Source organism: Scyliorhinus torazame, chromosome 5 (assembly GCF_047496885.1).
Source record: "Scyliorhinus torazame isolate Kashiwa2021f chromosome 5, sScyTor2.1, whole genome shotgun sequence".
In the NCBI taxonomy this organism is placed as follows: domain Eukaryota; kingdom Metazoa; phylum Chordata; class Chondrichthyes; order Carcharhiniformes; family Scyliorhinidae; genus Scyliorhinus; species Scyliorhinus torazame.
Window position 1 is genome coordinate 218,577,616 of NC_092711.1, and position 21,632 is coordinate 218,599,247.

At 46.3% G+C, this 21,632-nt stretch overlaps 1 protein-coding gene across 2 annotated transcripts; it reads left to right on the top strand.

The window, feature by feature from the left end:
* The first annotated feature begins 1,180 nt into the window (after window positions 1-1,180).
* hmgn7 (high mobility group nucleosomal binding domain 7) lies at window positions 1,181-18,962 on the top strand. 2 transcript variants are annotated; one of them, XM_072505138.1, is made up of 7 exons: window positions 1,181-1,430; window positions 3,937-3,960; window positions 4,058-4,087; window positions 4,180-4,230; window positions 16,323-16,466; window positions 16,673-16,708; window positions 18,277-18,962. In XM_072505138.1, exons 1-6 carry the CDS (start codon window positions 1,413-1,415, stop codon window positions 16,679-16,681), a joined length of 276 nt encoding a protein of 91 aa, XP_072361239.1. In that variant the 5' UTR covers window positions 1,181-1,412; the 3' UTR covers window positions 16,682-16,708; window positions 18,277-18,962. The 2 variants fall into 2 exon arrangements, with proteins under 2 accessions (XP_072361239.1, XP_072361238.1); XM_072505137.1 differs by lacking the exon at window positions 16,673-16,708 and having other exon boundaries at window positions 1,187-1,430.
* The last annotated feature ends 2,670 nt before the right edge of the window (window positions 18,963-21,632 follow it).

Below are 21,632 nucleotides of genomic sequence, written 5' to 3' on the forward strand. Positions count from 1 at the left end.
ACCATCTTGCAATTCGTCTTCAAACCTGTTCGTTGTGCGTGGTGGAGGTGGGGGTGGGGAGGGCGGGGAAAGAGGAGAGGGTGGAATTAAGGAAAATAATCGACTCAAAAAGGATATTCAGTAAATTAAAAACCACAAATAAGTTTTTAAAAGGTGCCTAGAGGAATCAGAAAGCGATATTGCGCAATAATACAGACAAGGGGGGGGTTATAATCAGCATCGCGACACTCTTCGCATTGCACTGCGTTAAAGGTTTGAAAGGGACATAAATAATTATTGCATATAAAAGACCGGCCTCGCGGTCAAGGGTCAGTGGGTATTTTGGGCCATCACGTGACCCTGCTTTAACCAACCAGGGTCCGACCCTTAATCAGATCTGGTTCCAGCCGGCTTGACCAGATTACAATAAAATCCTTGTTTTCTTATTAATATTGTTAAACATGGCAATCGGAGGCTGTTTTTTTTTTCCCCGTTAGCCAGAGATTCGCTCCGATTGCGCTGCCGTCTTTTCACACGGAGGTTCGTGTTTTTAAAAATAACGAGGTTTAAAACGTTATGTTTTTCAAGAGAGCCCAGCCGGCATTGGTTTCCTTTCCGCCAGCCGCACTGATTTGCTCCTCCCGCCCACCTCGCCCTTCCATTCGCTTAAGTCCGCTCAGCTCCCTTTCCCATTGGCCGAAATCCGCTCGTGTCTCCCCCTTCCATTGGTCAAAATCCGCTCGGCCCGCCCCTCCGTGCTCACAGCCCCCTTCTCCTATCGGTCGAAACCTGCTCGGCTGTCCCCTCCTCTTCCCACGTGCCCACGGTCCCCGTCCTCCCATTGGTCAAAACCCGCTCGGCCGGCCCCTCCTCCCTCTCTGCTCCCCCCTCCCCCTCCTCCGACTGGCAGCCTATCCGCCGCCTTCCAGCCCGGTGGCCCGAGCCCGTCCATCCCCCATTGGCTGAAACCCTCTCCACTTCCCATTGGTGGTAACCCGCCTTTCCCCGCCCGCCCATCAACTGGCCAGAACCCGCCCACTACCCCACCTCCAATTGGCTGAAATCGGTTTAGCTCCGCCTTCCCATGGCCGAAGTCTGTCCAACGCGCCCTCCCCATTGGCCGTAACTCTCGTGGGGGTTGGGAGAGCGGGGGGGGGGGCTGGCATGGTGTCTGCTCTCCGGTTGGACGAGAGCGCCGTCAGTCAACGCGCCGCTCGGCAGCTGGGTTGGTCGCAGTCGTTGCGACTTGCTGTGAGTGGCCATTGGTGGTACCCGTGTGTGTTAAAGAGGGGGGCAAGGATACGGGGGAAAAAAACACCCCGTGGCTTTTTAAAAAAAATATATTGAATAACCCACTCGGGGCTGTTCCCCCCTCCCCGCCTTTTTGTTATTTTATTACCCTCCCCTTCATTGTTTTGATCAATCGAGTCACCATGTCATCCAAGAGAAAGGTACGTGCAAAGACAGAGGAAAAGGGAGGGAGGGTGGGGGGGGGAAGCGAAAATCGCCGAGATGTCGAGTCGGAAAGTTGCGTTAATGGCATTTGCGAGTTGGGTGGCGATTAACACTGGCCACATTTCCCCCCCCCCCCCCCCCCCCCCCATTTGCCCTCGCTCTGCGGTCCAGAATAAGACGCCTCGAGGTCGGGCATTGCTACCGGGGGGGGGGGGGGGGGGTGAGTTGATCCAGAGCCGCGCGGTCCTTTGTTCTCGGGGGTTTGGCTGCGGCGCAGTGTTCGGCTCCGGCCGGTAGTGGGCGTGCGACCGGGAGGTTGTTGGCTGAGGTGGTGCGGTTTGGAAGGGAAGGAAGATGCTGGGCTGGCTCGTCGCGTCGCGCGCCGCTCCCGACCGTTGAGCATTGCGCGCGCTTTGTTCTTTTTTTGGGCTTGGGGGGGGGGGGGGGGGGTCGGGTCGAAGAGAGGTGCAACTGCGTTGGCTTAATGGCGCGAACCTGGCCGCGCGCTCCCCACCTCCCTCCTCCCCCATTTGAGTCCGGGTCTAGGATGGGGCGGGGCCTCTGAAAAAGAGCGGGAAGCTTGAAGGGGCGTGCTGACGTCACCGCGTCAGGGTGCTCACGCTCCCCAGCCTGTAACAATCCATGATCAATGGCTCCTCATCTGCAGGAAGGGAACTATCAGTTCAATTTGATTATTCAACTTAAATAAAAACAATGGCAATTAAATATAAACCTTTTTAAATATATTTTGTTATATCTGGCTATTGCATGGTTAGGGATGTGGCCAGGCTTACAGAATTGTGTCTGGCTACATAAAGTAGGTTTTTAAATTTCCTTCCTTTCCAACACCTACCCGCCAGAGATGATCATTTTAGCTTCTTGTATACATTTGTACATAATGTGGGGGAGACTAGAACAAGGGGACGCAGCTTAAGAATAAACGGTCTCCCTTTTAAGACTGGGTAGAGAATTATTTCCTCGAGAGTTCATTTGTGGAATTCTCACCCCCACAGAACCATGGAGGTTGGGTCATTGAATTTATTCAAGGCAGAGACAGATTTTTGACAGACAAGGGAATTGAGGGTTATCGGGGGGGGGGGGGGGCAGCAGTCAGAAAAGTTGAGACCGCAACCAGAAGAAGAGACTCAAAAGGTCTGAATGGTCTGCTCCTAAGTCCAGTGTTGCTATTAAGGAGTTTGCTGCAGTATTTTGGGAGCTTTGTTGTGGCTCACCTTGAATGTAATTTTCAGCCAACTGTTGAGATAAAATGTGACACATTTCAACCAGGTTTGGGGGTGGAATGTTGGCAAGGATTGGAGATGGGGTTGTTTAAAAGACGCAAAAGTCTGTAGCTGATATTGAATTACTTGTGCTCCTGAATTTCCCCCCTTTTTTCTTAATTTGTTTCATGAGATGTGGCTGAGCCAGGCAAGGCTAGCATTTGTTGTTTGTCCCTAGTTGGCCTTGAACTGGGGGCAGTCAACCACATTGCTGTGGGTCTTGAGTCACATGTAGGTCAGACCAGGATGGTAGATTTCCTTTTAAAGGACACTAGTGAATCAGATGGGGTTTTATAACAATTGATAGTTTCGACCAGCTTTCAATTCCAGATTTTTTAATTTAAATTCCACCAGCTGCCATAGTGAGATTTGAACCCATGTCCCCAGAGCATTAACCTGGGTCTCTGGATTACTAGTCCACCACTGTGACACTGTCTCCTATACATACTGTAAGACAAATTGTTGAGCTGTTGGTTGTTTGAGTCTGAGTTCTGGTTTATTTGAGATATTTAAAAGCTGTAGTATTTTGTTTTGGCTATTTGTCTATTCATATTTTCCATCTGTTTTGAATGTGATTACAGTATTTAATTCCTATCATTTTCTGTTGTGTTTCTTTGATCTGGATCCTCGGTTGTAACTGCTTAAATGATTTCAGGTGGAGCTTGCATTTTGTGCTCTTAAATTTGATAACAGATCTCATTGGTTGGTAATTTTCAAAGCCACACCCCTGCCTGTATATCATGGGTATTTATACCGTTGAATTGAAGCATCTGAGGAATACATGAAGACTCATTCCAAATTCATGAATTGGTGGTGAATTGCAGTATTGATAATGGATTGTGTTACTTAATATTTTGTGTTGATTCTGAGCTACTTCTCCTGAGTTTTGGGTCTTGGAATCATTTAGTGGAGCAGATATTTTGAGGGCCACATTGGTCTTCAAACAAAGGACTTGCTTAGTTGGTCTTAATAGAAAAATCTGAAGTAATTTTTGTTGAAAGGCTAGGTTAGCAAATGTAAGTGTTCTGCAGTAAGGTTTGACCTAAAGCTGTTGTAGATACTTGAATTTAGAATCTGTCATTAGTAAATTACTAGATCAGAACAGGATTTTAAATGAACTAAGCGTAGTTCATTACTTTATGTGGCAGATTGTCAGGAGAGAGTATCACTTTGTATTTTGAGACTTTGAACTGACACATTATGTATTCTTTTGTTTTTACAGCTTACTGGGGAGCAAAGAGAGGAGGTTGGTTTTTTTTGCTTTTTTTTTTGTAAGCATTTGGGCATTTCTGTATGTGAAAAAAATTAAGCTATTCTAAACGTATCTTTTATATTTCCTAAAGCCAAAAAGGAGATCACCCAGATTGTCAGCGGTAAGTAGCTTTTGAATGCATTATAATCTTTTACAATGAAATACTTGAGCAAAAGATTAATTGAATGCTTTTTTTTTTTTGCTTTATTGCAGAAACCTACAGTTCCAAAAGCAGAGCCAAAACAAAAGAAGGCACCAGCAAAAGTAAGTGACTTGGTCTAATTGTTAGCACATCATAAAGTTTGCAAAACATGATATGCAATTTATCTGTTTCTCAGCCTCTTGAAACGTTAACCAAAATATACTTGTTTTGCTATTTGGGTAGGGAATGGGATTTCATGAGCATTGATAGAATTGCACAGTACTTTGGGAAAGCATTTGACAAATATACATATGCAGGGTCTCCAAAAGAGCTACTGATGAGCCCAGTGCTTTGCTCTTTCTCCCACCCCCATTGGTGCACATTTCCCTTTTTAGGTATGGGTTCAATTGTCTTGAAAATTATCACTGAACCTGCTCCACCATTCCAGGTAGCAAATTCTCGCCTGGCTTTTTTTTTGTTGCCAATTAGCTGTTTCCTCTACCTCCTACTGGGAAGCATTTTCTCCCAATCTACTCCGTCAAAACACTTTATAATTTTGAACGCCTAGTAAATCTACCCTTAGTCTGTTTGTTACATTGGAGAACCTGGCTTCTCTAGTCTGGATTTCCTGAACTCTTGAGGCCATCGTGGTAAATCTCCTTTGCACCCTCCAAATCCTTGATATCCTTTCCAATGTAAGGTATCAATAATTGGAAACAATAGTGTACCTAAAGCCGAACTAGTGTTGTATAAACTTCCTTGCTTTTGTGCTCTCCGCCTTTAAGAAAGAAAATAGATTTCTTAAATCTTATTAGCAGCTGTGTTGACTTGCCCTACCATGTTCAAAGAAGTTTGTGCTAAAGTTCTTTCTAATTTTTTCAAACCGAGCTTCTTTGTTAAAGGTGTTCTTTTTTCACATGCACTGGTGTCCTCCACAATTCCCCCATCCCCCTACATACTAGGAAATGTATATGTGGGCACCACAAAAGTTCACCAAATGATATTTTAACATCAAACTTTTCTTTCATTTTTCCTTTCACTTTTTCTCCTTCCAAATTGTGTCTCTTTCTTGCCAGCATAGTGAACTTTGTTACAATACTGTTGCACTCGTACTGAACAGAGTTCTCTCTCCTTTTGTGAGACATTTGTTTTTGTTGTGTTAGCTCATTTTGGCTGGAGTAGGGTTAGGGACATTGAAAGCTGATGACAGTGCCTTATTAGGGAGTTTGGATATATTCTTTCATTGTCCAGTAGCCCATGTATGACGTAAAACCTGTTCACATTGCCTTGGCTCAAGTGAAGTTAATCACATGAGTAAGTACGAGAGATTCTGGCATTGGAATCCATATGCTCGTGCAAATCAATTCTTTCCGATGAGTGGGGAGGTGGCGGGATAGGGGGGGTGAAGATTCAATAGGAAAGTGGCTTGTTATCATTTTTTTTTAACTACACAATTTGAGCCTTGTTCAAATTTAGTGCTTCCTACATCGAAATTGGCTGACTATTGGTTTTGACTTTGGAAATATTTCTGAATATAATTTACTGTAATTGAGCTGTTAGACTTTATAATGCAACTATGTAATACCTCCACTTGTCACGAGCAGTTACTGATCTTAAAGGGTTGGGCGTTAAGCAAAACTAAAGTGTAGCTGGCTTTTTGGAGATGTTGTCTTTCTGGGACGTTAAATCAAGACTGGCTGCCTGTTAACTGATTTGAGAACATCAAAGGGGACAAAAAAATAAACATCTTTCTGGATTTGAGTAAAGGAAATGATCATGGCAGTTATTTAAAGCTTCTAATAACCAATGGTCATTTGGAAAGCTTATTTTTTTTCTAATTCTAGTTTTGATTTGGTAGGTTCTGTGGAAAGTTTGAGTTACTTAGAAGCACCTAGGTAAAGTTTAGGTACAATATATTTTTAAATCCAAGTTGGCTTTTGTTTCCTTCTTTGAAACAATGAATTATTAATTTAAACAAATTTACACTTTTGTTCGAAGAATTGGTTTACTGAATATAGGAGTAGATTACATGCAAGAGGACCGGAGAAGAGTTGAATTTATTACAATTCTGAAATCATTTAAATTAGAAACCATGAGAAAATGCAGCCTACCAGCAAGGACTGCTTCGCCACTTGGGCTGATAAGTGGTAAATGACATTTGTGTCACAGCAGTGTCAGGCAATTAACATTTCCAACAGATTGAACATGGGCACTTCTGCATGATATTCAGTGGAATTAATATTGTTGAGTCCTCCATCATCATCACCATCATGAGGGTGTGGAGATCTATAGAACGGAATTATCTGCTTGAATACCATAGCTAACAGAAACTGAGGCTGGGTATCCTGCGCTGATTAGCTTGCATCATGACTCTCCAAAACATCTGTAACACCTGCAGGACACCAGTCAGGAGGGTGATGGGATATTGTCTGCTTGCCTAGGTTGGTGCAGTTCTAATAACTTGATATTAGATAACATAGGCAGTATCTCCAAAATCTATAACCACTGCCGCATGAACAGACAATGGCTGCAGGAGTACAGGGGTGCCATCACTGCCAGGTCATGTATCGTCCCAACTTGCTGTTTCTTCTTGTGTCAAAATCCTGGAACCCTCCCACTTAGCAGCATTATGGGAGTACCTTCACCACATGGACCGATTCGAGAAGATTCATCACCACATTGAGATTAACTAGGCAAGGACAATAAATACAGGTGTTAACAGCAATGCCCATGTCTGGAGAATGATTTTTCTGCAAAAGAATTGGAGAATGGTGGAGGTATAATGAGCCAAATAAATTTGAAGTTGCTGATGTATTGAGATATTTTGAGTAGGCTTACAAACCAGCTCAGTTAGTATTCTATTGATTCAGAAAGATGATGGAAAATCCATCAGCTATGGTAGTTGTAGGTAGATGTTAAAGATTCTATGCCGCCTGACAACGAGGACGAGATCTTGGGCCTGGCGGTAAAGGTGGAGGCGCATGAGGCGCTCCACAAGAAATGGCAGGAGCGGTTCGAGGAGATGGAGAATCGGTCGAGGCGGAAGAATCTGCGGATTCTGGGCCTCCTGAGGGGCCTACGTGGTCACCATGTTGAACTCGCTGATGGGAGCGGGGTCCTTCCAGGGGCCCCTGGAGCTGGAAGAAGCCCATAGAGTGTTGGCGAGGAGGCCCAAGGCTAACGAGCCTCCACGGGTGGTGCTGGTACGGTTCCATCGGTTCGTTGATCGGGAGTGTGTGCTCAGGTGGGCCAAGAAGGAGAGGGGCAGCAGGTGGGAGAACGCGGAGGTTCGGATATATCAGGACTGGAGTGTGGAGGTGGCGAAGAAGAGGGCCGGGTACAATCGAGCGAAGGCGGTGCTGCACAGGAAGGGGGTGAAGTTTGGCATGTTGCAGCCGGCGCGACTGTGGTTTAGCTACAAGGACCGGCACCATTATTTTGAGTCTCCGGAGGAGGCGTGGGCCTTTTTTCAGGCCGAGAAGCTGGACACAGACTGAGGGTCGGGATGGGCGATTGGGGACTGCAGTGGATATGTTATGCGGGGGGGGCCTTTGCATTGTTTTGGGGTTTTTTTTCTCTGTGTTTTTCTCTTTCGGGTTGGGGAGGGTGGATGGGGCAGGTTGGGCACTGTTTTGGTTGGTGGCGGGGCCTGGTAGGTGGAGAGTGGGCTTTTTTCCCATGCCGAAGACTGGGGGGGCGGGGCGGGTAAGCGAGGATTGTTTCCCGCGCTTAGGGGGGAGGGGGAGAGCCTGTGAATGGGGAGCAGGAGAGGAGGGTGTGCCACACTGGGAGGGGTCGAAGGGGAGGCGGGAGTGGCCGTGGTCAGCAGGAGTCAGCTGACTCGCGGAAGTGCAATGGGGGGAGTAAACTAGCTAGGATGGGTCCTGGGGGGAGGGGGGGGTGGGGCGGGGAGAGAATTGAGTTGCTGCTGCTAATGTCAAGGAGGAGCTGGAGCGAGTGGGGGGGGGGGGGGGGAGGGGAGTTGAGACGGGGGTATGCCGCTGTGGGGAACGGGCCGGGTGTGGGCGCGTGGCTGGCCGAGGAGGGGTCATGACTAGTCGGCGGGGGAGGGGGTGGGTATCCGGCTGATAACCTGGAATGTAAGGGGACTGAATGGGCCGGTTAAGTGGGCCCGCGTGTTCGCGCACCTGAAGGGGCTCAAGGCGGATGTGGTTATGCTCCAGGAGACACACCTGAAGGTGGCAGACCAGGTAAGAGGAAAGGGTGGGTAGGTCAGGTGTTTCACTCTGGGCTAGATGCCAAAAATCGAGGGGTGGCGATCTTGGTGGGAAAGAAGGTGTCATTAGAGGCGTCGAGCATTGTGGCAGATAATGGCGGTAGGTACATAATGGTAAGTGGTAAGTTGCAGGGAGAGAGGGTGGTACTGGTCAATGTGTATGCTCCGAACTGGGACGATGCGGGTTTTATGCGGAGTATGTTGGGTCGGATCCCAGACTTGGAAGTGGGGGGCCTGATAATGGGGGGAGACTTTACCACGGTGTTGGATCCGGCACTGGATCGCTCCAGGTCTAGGACGGGTAGGAAGCCGGCGGCGGCTAGAGTGTTGAGGGGATTTATGGACCAAATGGGAGGGGTGGACCCTTGGAGATTTGCAAGGCCGAGGGCTAGGGAATTTTCATTCTTCTCACGTCCATAAGGCTTATTCTCGAATCGACTTTTCATTTTCAGTAGGGCGCTGATAGCGAGAGTAGAGGATACCGAGTATTCGGCAATAGCAATTTCGGACCACGCCCCGCATTGGGTGGACTTGGAGAAGGGGAGGAGAGGGACCAGCGCCCGCTGTGGCGCTTGGAGGTGGGGCTGTTGGCGGACGAGGAGGTGAGCGAGCGGATCCGAGGAAGTATAGAGAGGTACTTGGAGACCAACGACAATGGGGAGGTCCGAGTGGGGATGGTATGGGAGGCACTGAAGGCGGTGGTGAGGGGAGAGCTGATCTCCATTAGGGCCCACAAGGAGCGGGAGAGGCTGGTGGGGGAGATGGTGAGGGTAGACCGGAGGTATGCGGAAGAGCCTGAGGAAGGATTGTTGAGGAAGAGGCGCAGCCTCCAGGCCAAATTCGACCTGGTGACCACCAGGAAGGCCGAGGTGCAGTGGAGGAAGGCCCAGGGGGCGGTCTACGAGTATGGGGAAAAGGCAAGCCGGATGCTGGCGCATCAGCTTCGGAAGCGGGACGCAGCTAGGGAGATTGGGGGAGCTAAGGACAGGGGAGGGAGCGTGGTGCGGAGTGGGGTTGGCATCAATGGGGTCTTCAGGGACTTCTACGAGGAATTGTACCGATCCGAGCCCCCACGGGAGGAGGGAGGGATGGGCCGTTTCCTGGACCAATTGAGGTTTCCAAAGGTGGAAGAGGGACTGGTGGCCCCAATTGGGCTGGAGGAGCTGATCAAGAGGATAGGAAGCATGCAGGCGGGGAAGGCAACGGGGCCGGACGGTTTCCCGGTCGAGTTCTATAAAAAATATATGGACCTGTTGGGCCCGCTGTTAGTTAGGACCTTCAATGAGGCAAGGGAGGAGGGGGCTTTACCCCCGACGATGTCCTGGGCACTGATCTCCTTGATCCTGAAGCGGGTCAAGGATCCCCTGCAATGTGGGTCTTACAGACCGATTTTCTTGCTAAATGTAAATGCCAAGGTGCTGGCGAAGGTTTTAGCCACGAGGATTGTGTGCCGCAGATAATCCATGAAGACCAGACGGGGTTTGTGAAGAGGAGACAGTTGAACGCGAATGTGTGGAGGCTTTTGAACGTTATCATGATGCCGTTGAGGGAGAGGGAGGCGGAGATAGTGGTGGCGATGGACACTGAGAAAGCCTTCGATAGGGTAGAGTGGGGGTACCTGTGGGAGGTGCTGAAGAGGTTTGGGGAGGGGTTTGTCGGGGGTTAGGCTGTTGTATGAGGTCCCGATGGCGAGTGTGGCCACAAATAGGAGGAGGACCGAGTATTTTTGGTTGCACCGAGGGACGAGACAAGGGTGTCCTCTGTCCCCCCTGCTCTTCGCACTGGCGATTGAACCCCTGGCTATGGCACGGAGAGAGTCGAGGAACTGGAGGGGGTTGGTGCGGGGTGGGGAGGAGCATCGGGTGTCGCTTTATGCGGACGACCTGCTGCTGTATGTGGCGGACCCAGGGGGAGGAATGCCAGAAGTAATGAGGATCCTTAGGGAATTCGGGGACTTTTTGGGGTACAAACTCAATATGGGGAAGAGCGAGCTGTTCGTAGTTCAGCTAGGGGACCAGGAGAGGGGGATTGGCGAGCGCCCACTAAAAAGGGTGGAGAGGAGCTTCAGATATTTAGGGGTCCAGGTGGAGTTCAAGAGGTGGGACGCGTTGCCGCTGTCCCTGGCGGGTAGGGTGCAGTCAATCAAAATGACGGTGCTCCCAAGGTTTTTTGTTCCTGTTCCAGTGCCTCCCCGTGTTTATCCCGAAGGCTTCTTTCAGGCGGGTTAACAGGAATATAATGGGGTTTGTGTGGGCGCGAGGGACTCCGAGGGTGAGAAGGGTGTTCCTGGAGTGGAGTAGAGATAGGGGGAGGCTGGTGCTGCCCAACCTCCTGTGGGTACTACTGGGCCGCCAATGCGACAATGGTGCGCAAGTGGGTGATGGAGGGGGGAAGAGGGCTGCATGGAAGAGGCTGGAGACGGCGTCCTGTGTGGGTACAAGTCTGGGGGCGCTGGCAACGGCACCACTGCTGCTCCCTCCAAGGAGGTAGACCACGAGCCCAGTGGTGGTGGCGGCCCTCAAAATATGGGGGCAGTGGAAGCCGCATAGGGGGGAAGTTAGAGCCTCGGCCTGGACCCCATTAAGGGGGAACCACCGGTTCGCCCCAGGAAGAACAGGTGGAGGGTTTTCGGGGTGGCACAGGGCAGGGATACGAAAGTTGGGGGACCTGTTTGTGGACTGGAAGTTCGTGAGCTGAAGGAGAAGTACGGGCTCTTCCCCTCCCCCCAACGCCTTCAGGTACTTACAGGTAAGGGCGTTTGCCAGATGGCAGGTGGTGGATTTCCCGCGGCTATTGCCACACACAGGACAGGGTGCTCTCGGGGGGGGGGGGGGGGGGGCGGAGAGGGAGAGAGAGAGAAAGAGTGGGGAAGATCTTGGAAACTTACCAGGTGATGCAGGAGGATGCCTCGGTGGTGGAGTTGAAAGGTAAGTGAGAGGAAGAGATCGAAGAGGGGACGTGGGCAGATGCCCTAGGGAGGGTGAACTCTTCCTCTTCATGGGCGAGGCTCAGCCTCATACAGTTTAAGGGGCTGCACAGGGCACACATGACCGGGACCAGGATGAGCAGGTTCTTTGGGGGTGAGGACAGGTGTGTTAGGTGCTCAGGGAGCCCAGCAAATCACACCCATATGTTCTGGGCATGCCCAGCGCTGGAGGAATTTTGGAAGAGCGTAGCGAGGACGGTGTCGAGGGTGGTAGGATTCAGGTTCAAACCGGGTTGGGGGCTCGCAATATTTGGGGTGGCAGAGGAGCTGGGAGTGCAGGAGGCGAAAGAGGCCGGAATTCTGGCCTTTGCGTCCCTGGTAGCCCGGCGAAGGGGTCTCCTTCAGTGTAAAGATGCAAGGCCCCCAAGCGTGGAATCCTGGATCAGCGATATGGCAGGGTTCATTAAATTGGAGAGGTGAAATTCGCCTTGCGAGGTACACGGGTTCTTTAGGCGGTGGCAACCGTTCTTAGACTTTCTGGCAGAACGATAGACATTGGTCAATGGCAGCAGCAGCTCGGGGGTGGGGGGGGTTACTTTATTTTGGTTTATGTTATTTACACTGGAAGGGTCTGAGGGGGTGTTAATGTTAATTTATTATTTAGGTACGGGGGAGGGGATTGGGGGGTTGCTTTTTTAGATTGTGTTTTGTACTTAACCCTGTTGGGTTCTTTTTTCTTTCTCATTTTGTTATTGATATTTTATGAAAACCTTTAATAAAAATTATTTTTTAAAAAAAAGTTTCTTATGCCGCCAGTCAAAGGAAAATGGGGAATGCTGACATTTCTCCTTCAATGAGTAGTTCCCCCCCACTACAGAAAACATGTTATTCATCTAATTACAATTTTGAGGCTATTGCTGTCTGCAAAGAGCTGCTCATAAAATTCAAAATTGTCACTCCACCTCATTGTTATTCATTGCACATCAAACACATTGTGATATTAAATGGAAGCCTTTCTGTTAAGGTTTTGGAGGTTGTATGAGAAGAAGTCGATAATGGGAACATGGTTTAAACACAGCAAACCGATATGAGTTTCCTTGTTAAAATAGTAATAGCAATCTATTTGAGTGGAAATCTGGCCCGGGGATAAATTAGTAACCTGATAGGGGAAAGCTTTCTTTTCGAAGGGAGGGAAGCAGGACAAAAGACAGGTTTGGAAACAACCGAAAGATGTGCTATCTTGCAACTTGATTGTCATACTAGTGACTCAACTTTAGAGCGTGAATATGGGTCATTCAGCCCATTGTTTGTATGTACAATCACAAACCCCCTCCCACCTTACTCAGCCTATTCTGTTCCTTCCTCATCTTACCCATCTATAAGTAGGTAAAATGGAAATGTGCGTAACTAAAATTATTATATATAATTTCTTAAATAAGTTAAACTATTGATTAATGCAAGTTTTTATTAAAAAAAATAATAGGAGTGAGATGTTTATTTCTAAAGTTCCTAAAATTTCTCTCCTTTTCATTTGACCTCCCATGTATGACATAATGCAATCCTTTAACTTCTTGTAGATGCCAGCAAAGATGGTTGGTTAACCTGAGGCCACAAATAAACTTAATTAGTAAAACGTCATGGAGCATTTTTTATCCAAATCCTTTGTTCATTACATAATTATCTCAGCTGTTAATGGACAGTTAAATGCTATTTTCATTAAATATCTGTGAAGCATTTTTTAACATTTAGGATCAACTCAAAAATTGAAATAATTTGTTGAACATTTTACAATAATGGACATGGGAAAATAAATTATAAACACTTATTTTTCATTTTGCATATTTCAGTTAAGTGATGGTTTTTAATCTAGCCGAATAGTTTTATGTAGGAACTTTTTGCTGAAGTAGAAAAAATATTTTCAACACATTTATAAAAAATAAAAATCTGATTTGGAGCAAGAACTTCATGCATGCAGACAGGCAGAATCAGCACAGTCATAGCCTCAGGCCAAACGTTGGCAAGGAGACCTGGTTACCATGTACCTCCTCGTCTCAGCAGATAAATCAGGACTCCCATGTTGAACACCACTTGGAGGCAGCACTGAGGGTGGCTAGAGTGCAGAATATCCTCTGAGTGGGCGACTACACTGTCCATTAACAAGAGTGGCTCAGCAGCACCACTAGAGACTGGGCTGGCTGAGTCCTACAAGACGTAGCTGCTAAACTGGGTCTGCAGCAAGTGGTGAGAGAATCAACCAATGAAATGAAAATCGCTTATTGTCACAAGTAGGCTTCAAATGAAGTTACTGTGAAAAGCCTCTCGTCGCCACATTCCGGTGCCTGTTCAGGGAGGCTGGTATGGGAATTGAACCGTGCTGCTGGCCTGCCTTGGTCTGCTTTAAAAGCCAGCTCTTTAGCCCTGTGCTTAAACAGTCCCTGAAGAATGAAGACACATGCAGGTTAGGTGGGGTTGCAGGGATAGGGCGGAAGAATGGGCTTAGGTAGCATGCTCTTTTGGAGGGTGGGTGCAGACCCGGTGGGCCGAATGACCCAACATTTGCACTGTAGGGATTCTATGGAACAATACTTTACCCCCATCTTCACCAACCTACCTGCTGCAGGTGCATATGTCGGTGACTATCAGTAGGAGTGTCCTAGTTGAACCATATTCCCACCATTTTTTAAAAATAAATTGAGTGGCCAATTATTTTTTTCCCAATTAAGGGGCAATTTAGCATGGCCAATTCTCCTACCTGCACATCTTTTATTGGGGGTTGTGGGGTGGGACCCTCACAGACACAAGGAGAATGTGCAAACTCCACACTGGCAGTGACCCAAGGCCGGGATCAAACCCGTGTCCTCTGCGGTGTGAGGCAGCAGTGCTAACCACCGTGCCACCCCACCAAGATACGGAATCAACCCTCATTCAATAGCGAATGCAGGAGGAGCTAGGATCAGCACCATGCATACTTAAAAATGAGCTGTGAACCTGATAAAGCTTCAACACGACTACTTGCGTACAAAATCACATAAGCCGCAAGTGATAGACCGAGCTAAGCAAATTCACAAGATTGGATCTACGCTCTAATTCCTGGCATATCTATTTGTGAACGTAGTGGACAATTAAACAGCTCTTATAGGAGCTCTGATGGCATAGCTCCACATGTCAGATGAGGCTGAAGCATTTGCAACAATCTTCAGAAGTGCTAATCATAGAATTTACAGTGCAGAAGGAGGCCACCCGGCCCATCGAGTCTGTACCGGCCCTTACAAAAAGCACCCCACTCAAGCCCACCTATCTTCCCTATCCCCGTAAACCCCACTTAACCATTTTTCTGGACACTTAAGGGCAATTTAGCCTGGCCAATCCACCTAACCCACACATCTTTGGACTGTGGGAGGAAACCGGAGCATCCGGAGGAAACCCATGCAGACACTGGAAGAACGTGCAGATTCCGCACACAGTGACCCAGTCGGGAATTGAACCTGGAGCTATGAAGCAATTGTGCTAACCACTGTGCTGCCCCTAAGTGGATGATGCACCTCTGCCTCCTCTGGTGGCCCCCAACATCTCAGATGCGAGCCTTCAGACAAATTGATTCATTCAGTGATAACAAGAAATGGCTGAAGGCACTGGATGCTGCAAAGGCTTTGGGCCCTGACAGTATTCCGGCAATGGGACTGTGCTCCAGAACTTGCTGCACCCCCTAGCCTAACTGTTCCAGTGCAGCTACAACAATGGCATCTACCCGGCAGTGTGGAAAATTTCCCAGAAATGTCCTGTGTGTGCACGACCAATTACCACCCCATCGGTCTACTCTTGACCATCAGTAAAGTGATAGCAGGAGTAATCAATTACTCAGTAATAACCTGCTCACGGACACTAGTTTGCATTCCGCTAGGGCCACATTGCTCCTGGTTACAACTTTGGTTCAAACATGGACGAAAGAGCTGAACTCCAGGGGTGAGGTGAGAGTGACTGCCCTTGACATCAAGGCAGCATTTGACTGAATGTAGCATCAGGTAGTCCTCGCAAAACTAGAGGCAATGGGAATCGGGGAAAACTCTCCACTAGTTTGGGGGACATTTGTGCCACACAAATGCCAGGCAATGACCATCTCCAACAAGAGAGAATCTAACCATCACCCCTTGACATTCAGTGGCATTACCATTGCTGAATTCCCCACTATCAACATCCTGGTGGTTACCAGGCACCGAACTGGACATACCACGGAAATACAATGGCTACAAAAGCAGGTTTGGCTTGGAATGCTGCAATAAGTAACTACCCAAAGCCTGTCCATTATCTACAAGCGCAAGTCACGAGTGTGGTGGCATACTCTCCACTTGTCTGGATGAGTGCAGCTCATTCAAGAAGCACCATCCAGGCCAAAACAGCTGGCTTTATTGTTCATTTACTCCCTCCACCACTTGCACAGAGGCAGCAGTGTATATCATTGACAAGATGTACTGCAGGTACACTCCGAGGTTCCTTAGACATCACCGTCCAAATTCAGGACTGTTATCATTTGGAAGGACAGGAGCAGCAGAGACATGGGAACACCATCACTTGGACGTTCCTTCTCCAAGTCACTCACCCTTCTGACTTGGAAACCTATCACTGTTTAGTGTCACTGGTCAAAATACTGGAACTCACTCCCTAACAGCATTGTGGGGGCACCATATGGACTGCAATAGTTCAATAAGGCAGCTCGCAACCATCTTATGGGCAATTAGAGGTGGACAATAAATGCTGGTCAAGCCAGTGAAGGCCACATCCCATGAATGATTTTTATCACTACACTAGCACTCGGATGTGTGCTAATGCCAGTGGGTGTACACATTAAATGTTTTATCGTTTTAGAAAAAAGCATGTCCTGTACTTCAGTAACTTAATGTAATTAAATAAAATTAAACTTGGTTTACTACAGAGTTTTGAATCGCACAGCATTAATGAAACATGAAGTGGGGTAATGTCACTTTCATATATTAAGAAATTACTTGATTCTGCTCTAACAGTTTGGTGGTAATGTGATGGATTCATCTTCACAGAAAGAAAAGGTTGCCAATGACAAGAAGGAGGAAAAGAAAGCACCAGCAAAAGGAAAAAAAGGAGCAAAAGGCAAAGAAGAGCCTAACCAAGAGGATGCAAAGGAAGAAACTCCCTCTGAGAATGGAGAAGCCAAAAACGATGAGGTAACTTTTCTGATTGGAAAGCAGCAATGTTAAACAGTGTTTGTTTTACATAGCTGAAAGCCTATAATATTTAAAAACTGTAAGCAATTGTAGTTTGTTTAATCCACGTTATTTTAAATTTTTCAGTTGGATATTCTGTATATCATGTACTTTCTATTGTCTCCTCTCGTCCCCCCCCATTCCATTTCTCCACCGAACTTGCACAGAGTTCCTGAATTTAAAATACATAGCTGGTTGAACAGGTGAGAAGTTATTTGATCCATTATCAGGTATTACAGTGTCATTCAGTTCTTTTATGTACTGTGCAAATAGTAAACTATAGTAATTTTAAAACTTGCTGCAGATACGGTCAGTTTTGAGAGAATGACTGACTGGGCCTGAGATTCCTGTCTTTGTTTCTGGGAGGTGCTTTGACACTTTCCAGCTTTTTCTCATGGTAGTGCCAAGGTGAGCAATATGGGTACAGGCACATTTTTATTGATTTTTTTTTTGTTGTACTTGTAGACTATTTGCTCTTTTAGGAAAAAAATACATCTATACTTTTAATAAACCTAATTTCATAAATTCAAGTAATCCAATCTGGGAAAACAGTCAAATATTTAACAGTTGAGGGATTATCATGTTGAGTGTTGTGCCCTGTGCCTGGAAGTGATAGGGTGAAAGATTCTGGAAGTCTACAGAGTACATTGCAGCAGCAGGATCAAGGTGTCTCTCCGATCCTTACTCAGTTGAAAAGTGATATAACCCAGCAATGCTTTCCAATAGCTTTCCCCTCTCTCTGTGAACTTCTTGTTAACTATGGAGAACATAAGAACTAGGAACAGGAGTAGGCCATCTGGCCCCTCGAGCCTGCTCCGCCATTTAATGAGATCATGGCTGATATTTGTGGACTCAGCTCCACTCTCCGGCCGTACACCATATCCCCAAATCCCTTTATTCTTTAGAAAGGTATCTATCTTTTTTTAAAAAACGTTTAAAGAAGGAGCCTCAACTGCTTCACTGGGCAAGGAATTCCAGAGATTCACAACTCTTTGGGTGAAGAAGTTCCTCCTACACTCCATCCTAAATCTACTTCCCCTTATTTTGAGGCTATGCCCCCTAGTTCTGCTTTCCCCAACCAGTGGAAACAACCTGCCCGCATCTATCCTATCTATTCCCTTCATTATTTTATATGTTTCAATAAGATCCCCCCGCATCCTTCTAAACTCCAATGAGTACAGTCCCAGTCTACTCAACCTCTCGTCATAATCTAATCCCCTCAACTCTGGGATCAGCCAAGTGAATCTCCTCTGCACTCCCTCCAGTGCCAATATGTCCTTTCAAAGTTGTTAATGTTTCAATGGTATAAGTAATAGCCTTAACCGCTCTGTTCCTCACTTGATGGTGGCTACTCTCTTCTGATGTGCAATACAAATTAGATTAGGCAGAGGGGGAATTTACTTCATTATCCCAAGAAATGTATATTAAACCAACAAAATAACATTCAGTAATCTATGAAATGTTTGCTTGAAATTTTGTCTACGGTTGTTAATATACAAACTTCAGTGACAAACAAAATAGAATCTTTCACAAGTCTTTAGGAATACTGTGAGCTGACTTGAGCAAGGCTATATCTACATTTTTCAGTTATTTATGCATTTAACTGGTTACAATTAATAATATCCTTCCAAAGCCAAAACTAGTTTTCTGCAATATATTTAACTTTTTCTGTTTTTTAATTAATTCATAGAATGGACATCACTGACGAGGTCAGTGTTCATTCCCCATCCGTAATAGCCCTGACTACATTGTACCTTTTTTCACATTTTAGGCACAGTCTACTGAAAGCTGTGAAGAAAAAGAAGCCAAGTCAGAGTAACTGCATCTGCCCGTCATCTCCATCAATGGCATCCATACCTCCATACTGTATTGTTAACAGAGAGGAATATTTTTATCAACTATTTTATAAATACAAGGTTTTTTTAGCATGAATTTAATTATGGAAACACCCACATCTCAAGATTATTTGGGGGTAAGCAAACCCTAAAGAATCATTGTTTTAAAATTGTGATTGTCATAGTTAGTGTGATATGTGGGATAAGTAAATGGTGGTAGTTATTGACTTCTGTCAATGTTTGTCTTGTGTCATACTTCAAAAGGTCTGATTTTAATTCACCAGGTATTCGTGGTGTTAGGCTATTACACGTGGGGAAGAGTAAGGAGAAAGTTGTTTGTGTCAAAACATTCCAGTGGTTTTGTGGGTTAGTTTTGTAACCAGGTAAAATATTTTGGTGAAAAAAAAAAAAAATGTGGGGCCTGGAAATCTAATGTGAAAAATATTTTAATTTTAAATTTGTCATTTTTGTAAAGAAAAACCTTTGCAATCATGTAAAACTAGTTTCTAATGGAAATTAACATCTCTTTTAAAAGGGCAGATGGCTGTATGTACCCACTTCCTGTCAGAATTTTTGCTGGATGATTTACCTTAATAAAAAAAACCTCCCCAAAGTTTTGCTATATGAAGTATCACTGCTATTTCATTCTATTCAGAGCATATTTTAATAATTTAGGAGCAACACCAAAAACAATCCACCAATTTGCAGTTCACTATAAATCTATACGTGAGTATACAGGGGAAAATCTCTGCACTTAATTGTTGAATTAGTTTGTAAAATATTGCATTTACAATTTTGCTGCGTCCAATATCTTGCGTTTCCTACTGAAAATATTTTTGGTATTGGGAGGAACTTTCTTTTGTTTTCTCATGACAATCTGTGTCTACGTGGAGATGTCCGCTCCTCCTCTTCCGTGGTCTTCGCTCTCTTTTCTCAGAATATAAGGAAAATATATGTTAATCTCCTTTTCCACCCACGCCACCAAATAATATTTTGAACTGATATTTTGTCGAAGCCTGCTTTTATCTTCAACTGGATATGTTTTTGAAGAAAAGCTTGCACTAGCTTCAAGGTTTATTGAAGAGCATGATCTTCAAGGTTTATTGAAGGGCATGAACTTGTTTATAGTGTGCTTACTTCAGGCTGTTTGCAGTGGACCTACATAATCTTTATTGTCACAAGTAGGCTTACATTAACACTGCAATGAAGTTACTGTGAAAAGTCCCTAGACACCACACTCCGGTCCTGTTCGGATACACAGAGGAAGAATTCAGAATGTCCAATTCACTTAACGGCACGTTTTTCAGGAATTGTGGGAGGAAACTGGAGCATCCAGAGGAAACCCACGCAGACAGGTCAGAACGTGCAGACTCCGCACAGACAGTGACCCAAGCCGGGAATCAAACTTGGGACCCTGGAGCTATGAAGCAACAGTGCCTCCCATTGTGCAATCATGCTGCCCTACATAATTATTGTCTCATTATGATGAGACTGGCATGGCTGCTTTGAAATGGTGATGGAGCTTCTTCACTTCAAGACTTGGTTATGGAAGAAAAAATTGTAATGAGTTGCTGCATACCCGTTGGTGTCCCCTAATTTTTTAATTTTTCTCTGGTGTGACTACACAACAAAGGTATCTGCTGTCAGCAAATGATGCAGGGGTGAGATTTACCAGCTGTTTACACTGGCAGGCCGTCTTCCCTGCCGAAATGGGGTGGTCAATAAATCCAGCCCATGATTTGTGTGCCAGTTCTCATCTTGATGCTGCTCTGAATTGTCTGAATATTGATTCATGTGGTCTATCCTAACTAGTGCAAGTCAAGAGTCCACTTGGCGATACCAATACGTATGATCCAGTCATTTTCTTGTGTGTAATCAAAATTAGTTGGCTGATTCATTTTTGCACTCTTAACTTTGATTTTAGTATGCAGCATGAGAGAAGGCCTTGATAAACATTGTTATTAAATCAACTTTTTGAAATTGTCCCAAGATTAGTGTTTTTCTGCTTGATGCCCACCTTGGCACAGTTTGTGTGCAATGCTTAGGTGACAGCAACTGATGCAATGTTTGTAGCTCAGGATGCAACATCTTTTTCAGCTGCTGCTACTTGTTTAAGTGCAAGCTTTGTAGTAGGTGAGTGGCTATTTGGTCATCTCTAATGAACCTGTTTTGTTATGCAAGTGTCGTTGGTATATTGAACTGTACACAGCTTGGGAGTGTGCTGAACAGTGGCAACTGTTTGAGAGGACAGAAAAGTGGTCCATAGAGGAAGGAAGTGTTTTTTAGAAACTTTTTCTGAGTTACAAAGCCAGATCTCAGAGTGTGGACCGGGACAAACCCCTAATGCAGCCCCTTGCCTGCTCCAAAAACAAATTTAAATTGAATTAAATTCATGGTCTCCACGAGACAAATTGGATTCTGATACAATATGCCTTTGCTCCCTCCTTGGCTTAACAATTAAACACGGGTTTTAGGATTAACGTGGTTGCAAAAGATATCTTGATCTACAATCTCATTAACACACAGTCCCTTTTAAGCACACAAGATGACTGCTGGAAAATACATTTTCCTCTGAACCCCAAGTTAATGTCTGTGGATGTCGCCTCAGAACCCCCCCCCCCCCCCCCCCGATGATTGTCACTCCAAAATTCACGCTTTAAAATCTTCTTCACCAAATAACCTGCTCATCCGGGCCACTGTCGTGTGTCCGGTGGACGACCTTGGAACTGTATCAGGCTGAGCCTGGCACATGTGGACGCGTTGATTCTACTCAATGCATCCGGCCAGAGACCATCCTCTATCCTCCTTACTCCTCTTCCCATTTGCGCTTCAGCTCCTCAGTCTGCGTGTCTCCTGACCCTATGAGCTCCTTATAGAAGTCGGAGACCTTCCCTTATCCCACTCTCACTCTGGAAACTACACTACCCCGAATCACCTTTGGTGGTAGGAGCGGCAAGGTTGAGACCTGTCTACGCAGGAAGTCCCGCACCTGCAGGTACCTCAATTGGTTTCCTTTCGCCAATCTGAATTTCTCCTCCAGCTCCCTTCTATAAACATATCCCCTATCCTCTCAATTCCTGCCCTCTGCCATCTCCAAAATCCCCTGTCCATCTTTCCCAGGGCAAGCCGGTGGTTATTACAAATTGGGGGCCAGACCGATGCTCCCTCCGCTCCCACGTGCTTCCATTGCCCCTAGACAGGGCTGCCACCACCATGAGGCTGGTGGAGTACCGTGCCGGCGGGATCGGCAGAGGCGCCGTTATCAGCGACCCCAAACTGGTGCCCTTAAATG